Source organism: Seriola dumerili, unplaced genomic scaffold (assembly GCF_002260705.1).
Source record: "Seriola dumerili isolate Sdu_G_001 unplaced genomic scaffold, Sdu_1.0 BDQW01000362.1, whole genome shotgun sequence".
Classification (NCBI taxonomy): Eukaryota; Metazoa; Chordata; class Actinopteri; order Carangiformes; family Carangidae; genus Seriola; species Seriola dumerili.
In genome coordinates this window covers 155018-174353 of record NW_019174617.1, presented here as the reverse complement: position 1 = coordinate 174353, position 19336 = coordinate 155018, and the positions used below count along the sequence as shown (strand labels likewise).

The following is a 19336-nucleotide window of genomic DNA, read 5'->3' as shown; positions in this document are numbered from 1 at the left end:
CGGCCAGGGACTGAACCCGGGTCTCTTGTGTTATCCACATTGCAACCACAAATTCCCAAGATAAAATGATTTTTACACCCCAGTAACAATGATGTATAGATCAGTAATTCTGAGTACACCAAAACAAGACTGACACATTCCCCTGAGACTTAAGGTCACGACTTGCTTGAAATAACCTGGTTTGCACAAAATGTCATCCCTTACACTTTTAAAAGCAGAAGTATTTATAACTTTGCCAAATGGTCAACCACTAAGGAAGAGCGAAAAGCAAATGGGGGTAATTAAACATACAATCTTCAAAGCAAAAAGTGACAGAAGTAGTTGTGTGACGAATAAAAAGAGAAAGCACCAGGTCAAACACTGCATCAGGTGCAGTCCATCCCCAGTTGTGACATCTGCAACACTTTTCAACAATCTGAGAAGCACTTCATTTGAAGCTAATGCCTTAAAAGCTTCTACAAAAGCTGTGTGAGAGCAACATGGTGCTTGTAGATCAGTGACCTCCACTGACCTCACTGAATTTATTCATGATCAAATTCTCACCCGCGTCTGCAAATCAACCAATTAGAGTAAGGCATGAAATTATTAAAATAATAGACAGGCCAATACCATTTTGGGAGTACCACAGCCAAAACAAATGGGTTGTGCAAGTTCATTCATAACTTGTCTCTGCTTGCATTTTTATTCTTGTCCTGGACAGAATATAGCACTACGATTCACCGGGTATTCATTCCACAGTCTGCCACACCTCAAAATGTACACTGGACTGTCTAACATAATCAACATCATCTTGCACAGAGTCACATGCAATGCACCTGAAAAATTCCCATCACTGAACAGTGTATTGGGGCTTGAAGACTAGTACTACCCAAAGCTAAAAGTGCCACTCCAGAACAGGTGTTCTCAAAGTGATGTCCGGGACCCCCACAGGTCCTTGAGGGACTTCCTGGAGGTTCCCAGCAAAAAGGGGAATTTTTATTTTCACTATAAATTCCATCCATAAAAAACAAAATGAGAGAATGCATGACTATTTTGGTCATGGGTTTCAAACACTTCTAAAAGCAAAAATCTTATTAGATGGGGGGTCCTTGATGTGAGTTGAAGAACCATTGCCTTAAAAGAGCCTGAAAACCTGTGTGAATATGGCACCAAAATAAGTTATTATAACGTAATCAATCTTAGCTGCTGACCACACTGGTTTATGAAATCAGGAGCCAAAGTTGTTTTGAATATGAGGTTTAAAATACTAACAAAATTATGTTCCAGGTGCCATCAAGCCTGAGCCAGTGGACTTGGCCATCCTGCACGTCCACGTCCATTAACTGCCTACTGAGGCAGGATGATGGGAAAGATGACATGGGAGATGAGCTGTGTGTGTAGCTACATGAACATGACTGATGGGTTTGGTGCCACATTGTGACAGCTGCTGGGACTTTGTAGAGCAGGTGTGCATTAGACTGAGGGCATGTTTCTGGGTGTGGGATGCTTAAGTGGCCAAATGTCCCCTGACAACTGTCCTCTCACCTCACATCAGGGCAGGTATCCCATCACGCATCACTGCGCTCTCTGTTTGGTTATGTGTCTGTGTTTCCTCTTGACACAATTGGCTCTTATGTAACTTGAGTTTATGGGGTTACATAAAATGCAAATGAAGAAATGAACGCTACGCAATGAAAAGGAGAGGTCGCTGAACCGAGTCCTTTATTCTAAATGACATTGACTGCAACACAAATTACATGTGACTCATACCTGTATGTGTTTGGGATTCATCTGACAATCACAGAACAATCATTTCTTCTGTCACCTCAACTTAACCCCAGCTTGTGTTTTTGATTCATATCTAGAAATATTCTTTGAGGAAAAAAACCTCAAAACACAATCTGGTATTTTGAAAAAATGCCAAGCATCTATTTCACAGAAAAAACAGATGTTTGTTGTACATTTGAAATGTAACAATACATTAAACTGCAGCTCAGCTCTGTTCACGTTACAGTAAAACTACTAATTTTCAACTGTCCTGGACATGAGGAAAAAATCTATGCAGCACTGCACGTACTATGTAGAGGCAGCCACTTCCTGCAAACATCTTGCTGTCAATGTCACAGCCCTTTACCGTGGAAAATCTCAAGTAAACATAATGTGTGTGGTGTACGTGTCAGTTAATGGCGGCTATGCCTCGCGCTGGTCTGCCATTTCTGACTCTGAATGAGCCTCATTTTATTTATTTATTCATTTCAATTCATACACGGCAACTAACAGGTGATGTGTTTGTAGCGATGTTGATTCAGGTGTATGAGTCATCAATTTAATTCACTTTCTGTAAGTGGGTCCTGGTTATTGTGGGAAGCCTGAGTAATGCACAGCTGAAAACGTTCAGAGCACTAACAAAAAAAAAGAAATGGTCTATTGTGAAAAATATAATCCATTTGTCGGATAGAGACGGCAATCTGCATAATTTGTTTTTAAGACTAAAGCAAAAAGGAACCTAATTCTGTTGGTTAATGTCATGATGTCAGTCTCACTCACCTTCAGTCTCTTGAAGGAACCTCTGCTGACCACAGCTGCCCATTAATTCATACTTGCTTTTTTCTTCTGCCTGCAAGACACACACACAGTGAACACTGTGATTATAATGTAGTGAGTGACTGTACCCACCACATAAGTTTATGACATAAGAAGTGTGACGAGGACTCAACAACTCAGTGGACATGTCAGGAGTATTTATGGAAACACTGTCTGCAAAGCCTCATCATTGTGGAAGGATAGTCATGCCTTTCAAATTAGTAATATCTGATTCCAGAGGGCCAATGTAAGCACAGCTTTTGTGGTGTGAAAATATATTGCTTTCCGTCTCACTGAGAGACACAAAGAGGGATTTCCATGAGGGGACCATCATCAAAATCGGAGATAAAGAGCTCAATACATAAAAATGGATATCTCTAATGACTGGTGAAACCGCCCCTGGCAGCAGTAACTTCAAGAGGTAAGTCATGAAAACGACAAATAACAGCAAGTCAAAAAAACAACATAGTATAATAAGGCATAAAAATGTCATAGTCTAAAAATGTGATTTAATTTCATTATTATTATAGGGAATAAACTGTTATGGTGTTGTAAGGCATAAAAATGTATGAAAACGTCATAGAATAGTAGGGAACAAAACAATAAGACATGAAAATGTCAAAAGACGTCATACTATAGTAAGGCAGAAAAATGTCACAGTATAGTAAGGCATAAAAAAAATTAGAAAACGTCATAGTATAGTAATGTGAATAAACGTCATAGTATAGTAAGGCATTGAAATTTATAAAAACGTCATAGTATAATAAGGCACAAAACCTGTGATTATAATAAGACATGAAAATGTCAAAAAAATGTCATAGTATGGCAAAGCATTAAACAACATAGTATAGTAGGGCATAAAAATGCCCAAAAATGATATAGTATAATATGGCATAAAACGTCATAAAAATGTCTTAGTATGGCAAGGCATTAAACAACATAGTATAGTAAGGCATAAAAATGCCAAAAAAAGATATAGTATAATATGGCATAAAACGTCAAAAATACATCATAGTATATTAAGACATAAAACGTCATAAAAATGTCATAATATGGCAAGGCATTAAAAAACATAGTATAGTAAGGCATAAAAATGCCAAAAAAAGATATAGTATAATATGGCATAAAACGTCAAAAATACATCATAGTATATTAAGACATAAAACGTCATAAAAATGTCATAATATGGCAAGGCATTAAAAAACATAGTATAGTAAGGCATAAAAATGCCAAAAAAAGATATAGTATAATATGGCATAAAACGTCAAAAATACATCATAGTATATTAAGACATAAAACGTCATAAAAATGTCATAATATGGCAAGGCATTAAAAAACATAGTATAGTAAGGCATAAAAATGCCAAAAAAAGATATAGTATAATATGGCATAAAACGTCAAAAATACATCATAGTATATTAAGACATAAAACGTCATAAAAATGTCATAATATGGCAAGGCATTAAAAAACATAGTATAGTAAGGCATAAAAATGCCAAAAAAAGATATAGTATAATATGGCATAAAACGTCAAAAATACATCATAGTATATTAAGACATAAAACGTCATAATATGGCCAAGCATTAAACAACATAGTATAGTAAGGCATAAAAATGTCATAGTATAGTATGGTATAAAAACGTCATAGTATGATAAGGCACTAAACGTCTTATTATAATAAGACATGAAAATGTCAAAAAAACGTCATAGTATGGCAAAGCATTAAACAACATAGTATAGTAGGGCATAAAAATGCCAAAAAATGATATAGTATAATATGGTATAAAAATGTCAAAAAAGTCATAGTATAGTATGGCATAAAACGTCAAAAATACATCATAGTATATTAAGACATAAAACGTCATAAAAATGTCATAATATGGCCAAGCATTAAACAACATAGTATAGTAAGGCATAAAAATGCCAAAAAACGTCATAGTATAGTATGGTATAAAAACGTCATGGTATAGTAAGGCATTAAAATGTATAAAAATGTCATTAAAAAAGTAAGGCATAAAACATCATAGTATAGTATGGCATAAAAAAAATTAGAAAATGTCAAAGTATAGTATGGCATTAAAATGTCAGACAACGTCTACAGCATAAAAACGTCATTGTATAGTAAGGCATAAAAACGTCATAGTATGATAAGGCACTAAACGTCTTATTATAATAAGACATGAAAATGTCAAAAAAACGTCATAGTATGGCAAAGCATTAAACAACATAGTATAGTAGGGCATAAAAATGCCAAAAAATGATATAGTATAATATGGTATAAAAATGTCAAAAAAGTCATAGTATAGTATGGCATAAAACGTCAAAAATACATCATAGTATATTAAGACATAAAACGTCATAAAAATGTCATAATATGGCCAAGCATTAAACAACATAGTATAGTAAGGCATAAAAATGCCAAAAAACGTCATAGTATAGTATGGTATAAAAACGTCATGGTATAGTAAGGCATTAAAATGTATAAAAATGTCATTAAAAAAGTAAGGCATAAAACATCATAGTATAGTATGGCATAAAAAAAATTAGAAAATGTCAAAGTATAGTATGGCATTAAAATGTCAGACAACGTCTACAGCATAAAAACGTCATTGTATAGTAAGGCATAAAAACGTCATAGTATGATAAGACATGAAAATGTCAAAAAAACGTCATAGTATGGCAAAGCATTAAACAACATAGTATAGTAGGGCATAAAAATGCCAAAAAATGATATAGTATAATATGGTATAAAAATGTCAAAAAAGTCATAGTATAGTATGGCATAAAACGTCAAAAATACATCATAGTATATTAAGACATAAAACGTCATAAAAATGTCATAATATGGCCAAGCATTAAACAACATAGTATAGTAAGGCATAAAAATGCCAAAAAACGTCATAGTATAGTATGGTATAAAAACGTCATGGTATAGTAAGGCATTAAAATGTATAAAAATGTCATTAAAAAAGTAAGGCATAAAACATCATAGTATAGTATGGCATAAAAAAATTAGAAAATGTTAAAGTATAGTATGGCATTAAAATGTCAGACAACGTCTACGGCATAAAAACGTCATTGTATAGTAAGGCATAAAAACGTCATAGTATGATAAGGCACTAAACGTCTTATTATAATAAGACATGAAAATGTCAAAAAAACGTCATAGTATGGCAAAGCATTAAACAACATAGTATAGTAGGGCATAAAAATGCCAAAAAATGATATAGTATAATATGGTATAAAAATGTCAAAAAAGTCATAGTATAGTATGGCATAAAACGTCAAAAATACATCATAGTATATTAAGACATAAAACGTCATAAAAATGTCATAATATGGCCAAGCATTAAACAACATAGTATAGTAAGGCATAAAAATGCCAAAAAACGTCATAGTATAGTATGGTATAAAAACGTCATGGTATAGTAAGGCATTAAAATGTATAAAAATGTCATTAAAAAAGTAAGGCATAAAACATCATAGTATAGTATGGCATAAAAAAAATTAGAAAATGTCAAAGTATAGTATGGCATTAAAATGTCAGACAACGTCTACAGCATAAAAACGTCATTGTATAGTAAGGCATAAAAACGTCATAGTATGATAAGACATGAAAATGTCAAAAAAACGTCATAGTATGGCAAAGCATTAAACAACATAGTATAGTAGGGCATAAAAATGCCAAAAAATGATATAGTATAATATGGTATAAAAATGTCAAAAAAGTCATAGTATAGTATGGCATAAAACGTCAAAAATACATCATAGTATATTAAGACATAAAACGTCATAAAAATGTCATAATATGGCCAAGCATTAAACAACATAGTATAGTAAGGCATAAAAATGCCAAAAAACGTCATAGTATAGTATGGTATAAAAACGTCATGGTATAGTAAGGCATTAAAATGTATAAAAATGTCATTAAAAAAGTAAGGCATAAAACATCATAGTATAGTATGGCATAAAAAAATTAGAAAATGTTAAAGTATAGTATGGCATTAAAATGTCAGACAACGTCTACGGCATAAAAACGTCATTGTATAGTAAGGCATAAAAACGTCATAGTATGATAAGGCACTAAACGTCTTATTATAATAAGACATGAAAATGTCAAAAAAACGTCATAGTATGGCAAAGCATTAAACAACATAGTATAGTAGGGCATAAAAATGCCAAAAAATGATATAGTATAATATGGTATAAAAATGTCAAAAAAGTCATAGTATAGTATGGCATAAAACGTCAAAAATACATCATAGTATATTAAGACATAAAACGTCATAAAAATGTCATAATATGGCCAAGCATTAAACAACATAGTATAGTAAGGCATAAAAATGCCAAAAAACGTCATAGTATAGTATGGTATAAAAACGTCATGGTATAGTAAGGCATTAAAATGTATAAAAATGTCATTAAAAAAGTAAGGCATAAAACATCATAGTATAGTATGGCATAAAAAAAATTAGAAAATGTCAAAGTATAGTATGGCATTAAAATGTCAGACAACGTCTACAGCATAAAAACGTCATTGTATAGTAAGGCATAAAAACGTCATAGTATGATAAGACATGAAAATGTCAAAAAAACGTCATAGTATGGCAAAGCATTAAACAACATAGTATAGTAGGGCATAAAAATGCCAAAAAATGATATAGTATAATATGGTATAAAAATGTCAAAAAAGTCATAGTATAGTATGGCATAAAACGTCAAAAATACATCATAGTATATTAAGACATAAAACGTCATAAAAATGTCATAATATGGCCAAGCATTAAACAACATAGTATAGTAAGGCATAAAAATGCCAAAAAACGTCATAGTATAGTATGGTATAAAAACGTCATGGTATAGTAAGGCATTAAAATGTATAAAAATGTCATTAAAAAAGTAAGGCATAAAACATCATAGTATAGTATGGCATAAAAAAATTAGAAAATGTTAAAGTATAGTATGGCATTAAAATGTCAGACAACGTCTACGGCATAAAAACGTCATTGTATAGTAAGGCATAAAAACGTCATAGTATGATAAGGCACTAAACGTCTTATTATAATAAGACATGAAAATGTCAAAAAAACGTCATAGTATGGCAAAGCATTAAACAACATAGTATAGTAGGGCATAAAAATGCCAAAAAATGATATAGTATAATATGGTATAAAAATGTCAAAAAAGTCATAGTATAGTATGGCATAAAACGTCAAAAATACATCATAGTATATTAAGACATAAAACGTCATAAAAATGTCATAATATGGCCAAGCATTAAACAACATAGTATAGTAAGGCATAAAAATGCCAAAAAACGTCATAGTATAGTATGGTATAAAAACGTCATGGTATAGTAAGGCATTAAAATGTATAAAAATGTCATTAAAAAAGTAAGGCATAAAACATCATAGTATAGTATGGCATAAAAAAAATTAGAAAATGTCAAAGTATAGTATGGCATTAAAATGTCAGACAACGTCTACAGCATAAAAACGTCATTGTATAGTAAGGCATAAAAACGTCATAGTATGATAAGACATGAAAATGTCAAAAAAACGTCATAGTATGGCAAAGCATTAAACAACATAGTATAGTAGGGCATAAAAATGCCAAAAAATGATATAGTATAATATGGTATAAAAATGTCAAAAAAGTCATAGTATAGTATGGCATAAAACGTCAAAAATACATCATAGTATATTAAGACATAAAACGTCAAAAATACATCATAGTATATTAAGACATAAAATGTCATAATATGGCCAAGCATTAAACAACATTGTATAGTAAGGCATAAAAATGCCAAAAAATGTCATAGTATAGTATGGTATAAAAACGTCATAGTATGATAAGGCACTAAACGTCTTATTATAATAAGACATGAAAATGTCAAAAAAACGTCATAGTATGGCAAAGCATTAAACAACATAGTATAGTAGGGCATAAAAATGCCAAAAAATGATATAGTATAATATGGTATAAAAATGTCAAAAAAGTCATAGTATAGTATGTCATAAAACGTCAAAAATACATCATAGTATATTAAGACATAAAACGTCATAAAAATGTCATAATATGGCCAAGCATTAAACAACATAGTATAGTAAGGCATAAAAATGCCAAAAATCGTCATAGTATAGTATGGTATAAAAACGTCATGGTATAGTAAGGCATTAAAATGTATAAAAATGTCATTAAAAAAGTAAGGCATAAAACATCATAGTATAGTATGGCATAAAAAAATTAGAAAATGTCAAAGTATAGTATGGCATTAAAATGTCAGACAACGTCTACGGCATAAAAATGTCATTGTATAGTAAGGCCTAAAAACGTCATAGTATGATAAGGTATAAAAATGTCATAAAAACATAACGGTATAGTAAGGCATAAAATGTCATAGTATAGTAAGACAGCTGTTAACGAAGATAAAAATGCCAAAAAACCTTACAGTATAATAAGGTATAAAAAGTCATAGGATAGTAAGGCATAAAAAACGTTGCAGTGTAGGAAGGCATAGAGTTTTGCCTAAAGGATCAATTTTGCAGGGGGATTGCAAACCCCACCATTTCCAGGTGTTAAGGTAGCTATAGCTTGTTAAAAACACTGACACCTTCTGCTGTGTGTTCTATGGAACTACATGAGTAGCTAAGACATTAGCGAACATTCTAACCAGAAGCTAGCATGCTAGCTTGGTCTGGACTACAATCATTACTCCAGGGTTGGGGTGGCTGGGGGTTAGGGGCCTCTGCCCTGTCCCAGAGGTCACATCTGAAAATAACCTTCATGGTTTATAGAAACACTGGAGAAGGTTTCATGCTTTAGTCATAAAATGCACAATACCTAACATAACAAGCTGCACTAGGGGAATTTCAGACAATTTTCCATAAAGAACTTCAGCTCAGACGGTATTCTTATGTCTGGTGTGAACGGCTCTCTGCGCTCATTCCACAGCATCTCTATTGGATTCAGGTCTGCACTCTGACTGGGACACTGGTGAGAGGACAGTTGTCAGACACTGGATTTAAAGTCGACACAAGGTGTTAACAGGAGTCCCACAAGGGGTATCTACAAAAATGAAGCCTCCTGAGAGTTTCCCTAACTTCCTTAATGTTGTCCTCACTCTCAACAAACTGCACTGTCATCACAAACATGTAGAGGACAACACAAGAAGCCAATAACAGTTCTTGTTGTCCGCATATGGCATCTCTCCGCTGATGCTGTCGCCCTAACATTCATTTACATTTTTGAGGAGGGACGTAAGCTATGGCGTCACCTTGGTGCCTGTGCATTTACACGCTGTAGGTGGAGCGCAGCCCAATAATGCAGAGCTATAAATCCAGTTCAAGCTATATGCTAAATTAAGCCTCCTGGCTCTCGATCTCTACTAAACTCACAGAACTGAGAGTGGTATCAATCACCTTACCTAACTCTTAGAAAGAAAGTGAATTACCAAATTTACCAAAATGTGGACTGTTCTTTGAAACTGAAGAGTTAAAATGACCACTGACATCTAACTAGAGGTCTGACTGGTCAGTCCATGTTCCAGTGCGAAAATCCAGGACTAGTCTTTAATGATCAGAAGATAACTAGGACAAAACAAAAACAAAAGTGAGCCAACTTTTTATACACAGTCTATGGAGCCAACAAAATAAGTAAATATCACACAGTGATGTATTTATTATTATATTTATTATATATTTTTGTTCAAAGCTCTTGTACTGCTGCTGGACTTTTCTTGCTCATGGCTGAACACCTCTGAGAACAATGCATCTCATCACACAAACACACTGAAGCTAGGATTATACACTGATGGGATAATTTACTGGACACACTTTTTTCAGAACTATAAAAGGCTGAGTGAACAAAATTTCTCTTGTTCAATTACAGATATTGCTCTTATGACTCTTGCATTCAAGCTTCTTCATAAGCTGTTATTGCTTCTCTATAATCCCTATTAATTGGTACTCCCATGATATCAGACCTTTCCCCAAAAATGTTTATGAACTCAGAGCACAATGAGATACACAGTCAAAATGTGTGAGCAGTTGATAGCATAAAGCGGATTAGAGTTTTGGATTGGCCTACCTCAGAGCTCCTCTCCGGCGCTCGACTCTCCATGATCTCATAAGCAGGATCAGCTCTTCGTCTTTCCTCTTTGCTATTAAGCCTTTTGTCTGGTGGGAGAGAAAAATATAGTGTGTTTTAAATATATGAAACAAAACTGCAATTTTTTTTGTGCCAGTTGCCAGCAGAGAAAATAATCCCATACTGTGGTTTTTAAATCCATTTGTGAATCAAAGCAGACAGAGTGCTCTCTGGGTATAAATGCATGCATTCCTGCAGATCCAGGGATGGGAACAAGTAACAGTGGAATGATTTGTCATCTCACAAAACCACATACTATTACACATGGGGAAATAGCATCCGTCTGCTGCATGGTGTTGGGAATAGGGGATGTATTAAACACGGCTAATGTCCAAGACATCAAAGTTTGCATGCTGGTAAAGAAACTCGACATGCTGCGGACAGTGAAGTGCAAAACCTGATATAAATACTAAACTGTAACTATTGTTGTCACTGATACTTTCAGTTTTATTATCCAGAAAGCTTTCATGTTAAATTCTAACTGCAACATCAGCATTGACGATATAATCTGACAGTTATCTTATAACACATATAGTGGCATTAACGTAACAGCCCAACTGATGGTGGATTTTTCAGGTCAATAACAGATTACTGACAGTATAAAAAAGATATGTCAATTTTTTGTATATAAACTCATGATGAACTTAATAAGAATCTTTTTTTTTTTTTTTTTTTTTTAAAAAAGGAACTGTGAACTGAGTTGGACTTTTACAGACTCTTAAAATCTAGGCAGTCGTGACATTGCTTCAAATATATATTTGTGACGACATTTTATGTCCTTAGTGCAATTTCTTGTTGCTTATCAGCCAGTGTATATAGTGATACCTCTGCACTAAGCTAATGATGGCCAGTATACTAACCTGGCGTATTTATCGGTCTGATATTGCCAGATATATAATTTTTTTAAGCAGCCAGTCTTAAAAGGGATCCATATAAATATGTGCATGGAAAGCAGCACACTCATAACTCCAGTGCATTTATCTAAACTTTTACCAATCGTCTTTTTTAGAAAATAAAATTTACCCAATATGTATCATTATTTTCAGTAATTTTTCAGTAACATTTTGAAATAAAGCAACCTTTAAAGAGAATTAAATGCTGTAATTTCTCACTTTAATAACAGTTAATAATCATTTACCAATGCTAGATAAACCATTAGTAAGAACAACTTTGGTTGTGAGAATTATTCAGTAATAATGGTGTTTTAAATGATAATAATCCAATAATAAATGCTTAATAAATTGTAAATAAATAGATTTTGGGAGGGATCCTCTGCAGCCCTGCTCCAGAAGGTGACGGCTCATATGGTCCAATCAATCAGAGGGACTTTTAACAACCTCGCAACCCAAAAGTCGTCCCTATTGGCTTGTAATTTATAATCTAAAAAGCTTTATTAAACCATCAGTTACAACTTGGAAAATCCTTTATAACGGGCCTTGTTAGAAAGTGGTAGCAAAGTTTGTCATCCTTAAAAATGCACCATCAGCCGGTACTTAATTTCAGATTTTAACAAAGTTTGCAGTAACTTCAATTCCCTCTAGTTTTCAGAGACCTCAAAGAGCTCAGCTGTACTAGCAACAGCAAAAACAAACATCACAGAGTGTGAAGAGAAAACAAGCAGTTGATAAAATAAAAGAAGCCAAGAGGAAAGTGTGTTTTTTTATTGATGACAAAGAGGAAGAAGGACAGAATCAAAAAGACCCATTTCAAAAGGACAGAGCAGGAAAAGGACACCAAAGGAATCACATAAGTTGAAGAGGAAACTGGTGAAGAGGCCTCTTACCTTCACTGGTCACTGAGCAACCATTCATCTCCTCATACTGACACTGCCCGTCCACGCCGTGTGATCCATCACTGTGAGCTTGATAGAGCAGCTCTTCATTAACAGCTACTTCATGTCCTTGGCTTTTCTTGAGGTTCAGCCCGGATGGAAAGGTTTGCAAAGAGTAAATGTTCCTGTTGCGGATCATTTCAGCAGGTACGACCCGGGGAGGAGGCTGGCAGTGGTCTCTTTGACACTTCAAACAATTTTCATAAATGACAGCTCTTCTGTCTTGCTGTGAATCTTGTAATGGTACACAGGTGCCAGTCGGTGCAGAGTTGAGCTCATTTCCAAAAGCAGGGCTCATTGACTCATACAAGTTAAGTCCGTTTGGCTTTGCCTCTGGCTGCCTATCTGCACTTGGAAAGCCGAGCAGATCAGCTAAGAGACTGGCTAATTTCTCTCTTCCTCTTTTTGGCAGCAGCGAATCCTCACTCATCCCGAGGATGCTTCCAGAGCCAGGAGAGGCCCCGGATTTCTCCAGAATTTTCTTCACCGCAATACTGTATTCAATGGCAGTGCCGGGTCTGCATGGTGATTTGTCAACGCTTTGATCTGCTGAATTGAAAATATGATGTTCTGGAGGCAAAAACCCTTCAACACACTTTGATTTCTGTCCCAAATCAAGTCAGCGAGCTGTGGCTGCTACATCAGTGCTTCGTCCCAAACGTGCATCAAATCTGCATGCCAAAGGAAATGCATGCAGTGTACACACAATATTTCAGCTGATTTACACTTACCTGGTACGGCAGCTATCACTGAACCACTTGCAGCAATGCACGGTGTCCCCTGTGAAATGATAAAGGAAATATACTAATTAGATTCCTTATGCAAACTGTCTTAAATTGACGGTTTTTGTGTGAAATATGAACTGTAAGAAAACATCTGAGCTTGGTGTTTATATATGAGGCACTTAAAAAGGAAAAGGTTGGCAATGATCTGTGTGTATATATATATATATATATACATATATATATGTTTTTTAAACAATCCCATGAAAAGACACACACCAACAATGTTTTAATCTCTCAGTATTTTTTTTTTTTAAACTCTCGGCCACAAGCCAACAGGTTCCTCTGAAGATGTAAATCTTTATAAATGGGTTGTAAATATATAGCTTCACTTTTAGAAAAGGATACTAAACTAACTTTGAGCAAAGGTTACAAAAACAGGAATAAAATTGTGTATTTGTTGGGCTGCAGATTCAAGAATTTACAACAGCAAAACAAAAGAAGTGGGAAGTAAACGGCAGTGCCAATGTTCAGCGTAATGAAGGAACATGCCACCCAGTACAGCTTTGTGGCTCACTGATGTGTTTTTAATACTTTATGAACAACTGTGGAGCTCTATGACACAGAGGAATAACATGAACATTCATTGCTGCTTCTGGACTTTGTTTACAATAAAAATATAGATTATTGCCAGCTCACCACATTGGACAGTTTAGTTTTATATATTTCCAAATGTTTCAAATTATGTGAGACGTCATGACTGCGAGTGCTCTAAATGTCATGTGCACGACCGAAATATGACATGATATACGACATCCATCACAAAGATCATTCAAGTGTTTCACTTTGATTTTTGTTCCTCGGATTGAGTCTGATGACAACTGTGTGACAGCGACTATATTAATCATTATTAATTATGATGAAATGATCTTCATGCATTTATAAATATATTCCAAGATGTGAAATTACATGTATTTACTCATGGAATAATGCTCTTTTGTTTTGAACTAGCCCTTTAACTGTGAGCCAATAAACACTACAGGGCTGGATTGTGTTGCTGAGGCTAAGGGTGATAAATGCCCTCCCACACTGCTCATACCTGATCCATCACCTTCTGGCCAATAACTCATGTTTAATTTAGCTCACTGAATTCTGACTGAAGGGAACAAACAGGACACATACTTTATCCAGAAACACATGAAAAGTTAATCAAATGTAATTTGCATTCTTGACTAAATGCACTACCAGCAGGTGGAGCTGTGAGTATTCAGCTTCACTGACTGACATGAATAAACCTGGCTGTTCAAGTGGTAGAGTTTGGCAAAGAAATTTAAATTATATCATCAATATTTAAGAGTTATTGTCCTACAAATGCAAGATTTTTACTGTAATTCATCAGTAAAAAGACATTTCATGAAAAATGATATAACGCTACATACCACAGCCGGGCAGGATACAATAGGTTTACACTAAAATCTAACATATCTTTCACTATATTTGTCACTTATACAAACTTATCAAGATTAGATAATGAAAGCAAGAGTACAGCTGATTAACTGATTAATAATTTAAAAATGAGACCAATCACTGAAATAATTTTTTAAGCAAAATCTCAGGTTCCAACTGGAAATGTGAATATTTGATTCAATTTCTATGATATTAATCTGGATTAAGGCTGAAACTATTTTCATTATCAATTAATCTGCTGATTAATTATTGTCTAAAAATGGCCAGAAAATTGTAAAAAAAAAAAAAAAAATGCTCACCACACGTTCCAAGAGTTCAAAATGTATGTCTTCAAATCTCTTGTATTGTTTGAACAACAATCCAAATCCCGAAGATATTGAGTTCAAAATTATAGAAGATGAAGAAAACCAGAAAATATTCCAACTCTGAGATCATGAAGCCAAGGAGAAAATCACCATCACCTAAAAGAACAAGACGACTAAACCTCAAAGCTCAGACTGACTCAGACTTTCGCCAGAAAAGCAACAAATCACAGTCTCATTTGGCAGCTTGTTTATAAAAACAACAATTAAACCTGGATGGCATTCAATTTAGAGTTTACACGCAACTCTCATAAAAACAAGAACGCTCCCATATCTCAGCTGCATTAAGTTACGCAATATACATTAAAGTTTTAAAAAGAGAAAACTGCAAGTCACTCACAACTCGCAAGGTCCAGATCTGCTGGATACAATGACAGTGTCAACTTCAATTGGATGCTGAAATGATAACTTGTTAGACAGATGGGTCGTGGGACTGTTCGCTGTTTTGACACCAAATGCAAAGCGGCATCACCGTCAGCCTGCACCACAAAGGTCATATTGACAGCGAGCCACAGAACAGATGATAGAGTGATGATAAGGCCTGCTCACACAAGCTGCTACTGCACGACAGCGGGTTATGCAACAGAGAGTGTTAGGGAGACCGTCTGACCGAGAGAGATGCCATTTCATCTACGTTTTAAGATTAAACGATAGAACTACGCTTAACCCAAGGGGAAAAAAGAGGGAAAAAAGACACACAAAAAAGTACATATACATATATATATAGATATAAATAAAAAGCAACTTGGTCCAAACACTCAAAAATATGTTCCTACTCACCTTAAATCCACCACACACTGAGCAGATGGTTACAATGGTTTTGGAGACAGATGTGAGGGAGCTGCAGATGTGACAGGGGTCAGGATGTTCACTGGAGGGCACCACCTTGTTTTTTTTACTCTCCTCTGCAGGGCTCTGAGAGTGTTCACTCAATGATTGTCTTTCAGTATTTTCTGAGTGAACCTCACAAGTCGTGACACTGCTCTTATCCCCCTTTGCTGACTCTATTGTGAGACCTGGCAGCGCAGATGTGTCCTTAGTTGGTGTGGGGGGTTCATTGTCTTTGGCACCCACATTTCCCTCTAGTAAAAGACTCTTAGGAGAGTCATAGAGATACCTAAGTGATGTTGGCACCTGGTACTCATGTCCAGAAACAGTGGGGCAAGTACAAGGGCTCAGGTCTTGAGCCAAGTGGGGAGGCAAGCTAAAAACAGACCCAAAGTCTTCCCCAGTGGTGATATCCAGGCTGCCTGTGTAGGAGGAGAAACTCCCAGAGTAGGAGGAATGGCTGCCGGTGGCAATGCCGCTGTCAGATGAACTCTGACGTCCAATTTCCTGAAGTTGACGGGGGGGCTTGGCCGCAGGCCGACTTCCAGCTCCCTGGCTGACTGAGAGCTTTTCGATGCTCTGTAGTGCCACTTTAGCAGCCACATGACCGACATTTTCAGACGGAGCTGAGGCCGGTTCGGTCCAAATGGCCAGCCGGCTGCCAATACTGCAGTCCGATTGGCTGGTGTCTGAGGTGTCAGAAGAACCGGATATGCTGCGGTCGTCTCCTCCGGCAGACGGGCAGTACGTGGACGACGCTGCCAAAAAATAAAATTTCATCAACAAAAAACACTGCATTCATCAATAACGCATATTAACGCTTCATAATGTTATTAGGCTTGTTTTTCCTCGGCCACCTCTCTCCCTGGTATTCACCACATAATAGGAACAATATATCAACTGTGTGAATAATGTCAAATCTGCAAACTTAATTTAAATCTAAGTACAACATTATTAAAAGCCAATTCATCATTTGTACTCTTTGGGGCAGAAGGTTCACAGCAGTGAGAGAATGATTATATGTGCTTTGAGATCATTATTTAATGAAAGATACACATTTGGAGCAGGAAGGTGAGTAAAATGGGGAAACTTTTAGGTGCAGTTTTTCTTCTTTGAATTTCAGCACACAGAATTTCAGTAACATTTTCTACCTGTGCTGCTCCTGTGAGAGAGCATGCTCAGTCGTTTCTCCAGCTCCTGAGCCTCATGGTTTAACTTCTCCTCTGAATTGGTCTGACTGGCGCTGGGATCTGTCAGAGAGAACATCCGAAACATAAGTTCACCCACAGCTCATATTGTAGAAAAAAATCGCCTCCTTCAGAGGCCGTGAATCATCAAATTAACGAGTGATGAGGTAAGTTTTGTGAGTCTTGCTACTGTCAGTGAGATATGGGATCAAATGTGACGCAGCTGAGCATTTTGTACTGCTGTGACACAGCTGTGATAACACATTCAGATACTCCAGAGAAACAAAAAGGAACATTTTCAACCACGAGGGTCTCACTCATCTTCATCTGGCATCATGAAAACAAATTCCCAGTGACAAGAATAAAAACAAAACAACAAACACTTTGGCAGCAGTGTTGTGCACCGTTCTGTGGTCTGTTAGTGTAACAGACAGAACACTGGACGGGCAGAGAAAAGGGTCACACAGGGGAACACCTTGCAGCATTTGTGTAACACTACAGGGTTTATTAATAGCGCTGCCACATGGCTCTGTTGGTACGCGCTCTGCTGCTGGCGGCTAAAGATTGTTGGTGCTGTGCAAGGATCTAATGTACCTTGGACCACCAAGGTCAACCTTGACACTGGATCAATTTTTTACATCTATCAGAGCCTGAAATATTAATGTGATAAATGTACCAAACTCTAAATGGTAGTAGGAGTATTGACTTACAGTGTACAAAGTGTCCTCAAATCAAAAAAGATAATACACTGGGACAAACTGTTGGATGACTTCAGTGAGTCTTGTCACTGGTGTCCTTTGTCTCATGTACAGTGCCTTCAGAAAGTATTTAACCTTAAGAGGCAGCTGGATTTCTCACAAGCTAGAATGCATCTTGTCAGGCTCCAGGCTGTTTGCTTGTGGTTGTACCACAGAGCTTCAGACCAATCAGCGTCTTATATGGGAGGAACCACTTGCAGCGATGTGATGACAGCGAGACAAGACTGTTCATTAATAACAATGGCATCAATAAAAGAGGTTAGCGTAGATGCAGCTGTAGCATCAGTTTTTACAGAGAGAAAGAGCAAAGAACAGCACTGAAGGCGAGTTTGATTTACTGGGTCTGGTAGTGAAAAAATGGAAAGGATGAAGAATTTTATTGAAGTCGAAGGAACTGCCTTTTTGCTGTTGAGACATGATTGTGTCGCGGCACAGATCTGGGGATCTCTGACGAAGCTCCAGAGATCCTGTGTGGAGATGCGTCATGTCTGGATTCTTCCACACATGACGAATTGAGGCCACACAGTTCAATCTTGGTTTCATCAGAGCAGAGAATCTTGTTTCTCACAGTCTGAGAGTAATTTAGGTCTGTTTTTTTTTTTGTTCCAAACTCCAAGTGGCATTCATGTGTCTGTTACTGAGGAGAGGTTTCCATCTGCCATAAAGCCCAGAGCTCAGCCAGAGTGACCATCAGGGTCTTGGTAACCTCGGTTACCAAGGCCCTTCTCCCCCGATTGCTCAGTTTGGCAGCCAGCTCTAGGTAGAGTCCTGGTTGTCCTTCTTCTTCTTTGGGACCTTTAATGCAGCAAAAATTTGTTTGTATCCTTCCCCAGATCTGTGCCTCAACGCAATCCTGTCTCTGAGCTCTGCGGGCAGTTCCTTCAACCCCCTGGCTTAGTTTTTGCTGTCATATGCATTGTCAGCTGTGAGACAGTACAGACAAGTGTGTGTCTTTACAAATCATGTCCAACCAATTAAATTTACCACCGTTGAACTGAAAAGATCAGGAATACAAAGATCAGGATGCACAGATTCAGGCTCCCTGCTGAACCTCAAAACAGATGCAAGTAATACATCTGACCTACTTACTGCAGGTACGAGGTAAACCCACCGTCAGACTTGGTGATTGGGTAGTTTGAATCTTACATTTACATGTACCAACATTTAATTGTAAAAATAAATGCTTCATATTTGTGATGATCACACTTTGTACACATTATAACTCGATTTTTTTGTGTAATGATAAAAACAAAAACATTTCTTCTTAATATGACAAAAAAAGTGAAAACATTTTCATTGATGGTACTTCTGCACTGCTTTTGTGTTTTGGAGGTTTCGAGAATTGAAGGCTGTGTGTGGCACTTGAATAGAAGTGTAGCAGCGACATTGTAAAAACAAATTAAACATGGTTTGTCATGGCTGCATCCAGACAGAAGGAAATAGAAGGTTTTGTACTGCCTCAGTCGGCAC

At 36.1% G+C, this 19336-nt stretch overlaps 1 protein-coding gene across 1 annotated transcript in view; it reads right to left on the bottom strand.

The window, feature by feature from the left end:
• Positions 1–19336, bottom strand: part of LOC111233003 (protein Dok-7-like) — a 39914-nt gene that overhangs the window by 6918 nt on the left and 13660 nt on the right. The window contains exons 6-11 of the mRNA XM_022760728.1: positions 17073–17171; positions 15874–16679; positions 13274–13322; positions 12495–13088; positions 10652–10740; positions 2527–2596 (exon numbers count right to left, since the gene is read on the bottom strand). Of these exons, the coding sequence (XP_022616449.1) occupies positions 2527–2596; positions 10652–10740; positions 12495–13088; positions 13274–13322; positions 15874–16679; positions 17073–17171 (1707 nt within the window). The remainder of the gene's footprint in view (positions 1–2526; positions 2597–10651; positions 10741–12494; positions 13089–13273; positions 13323–15873; positions 16680–17072; positions 17172–19336) is intronic.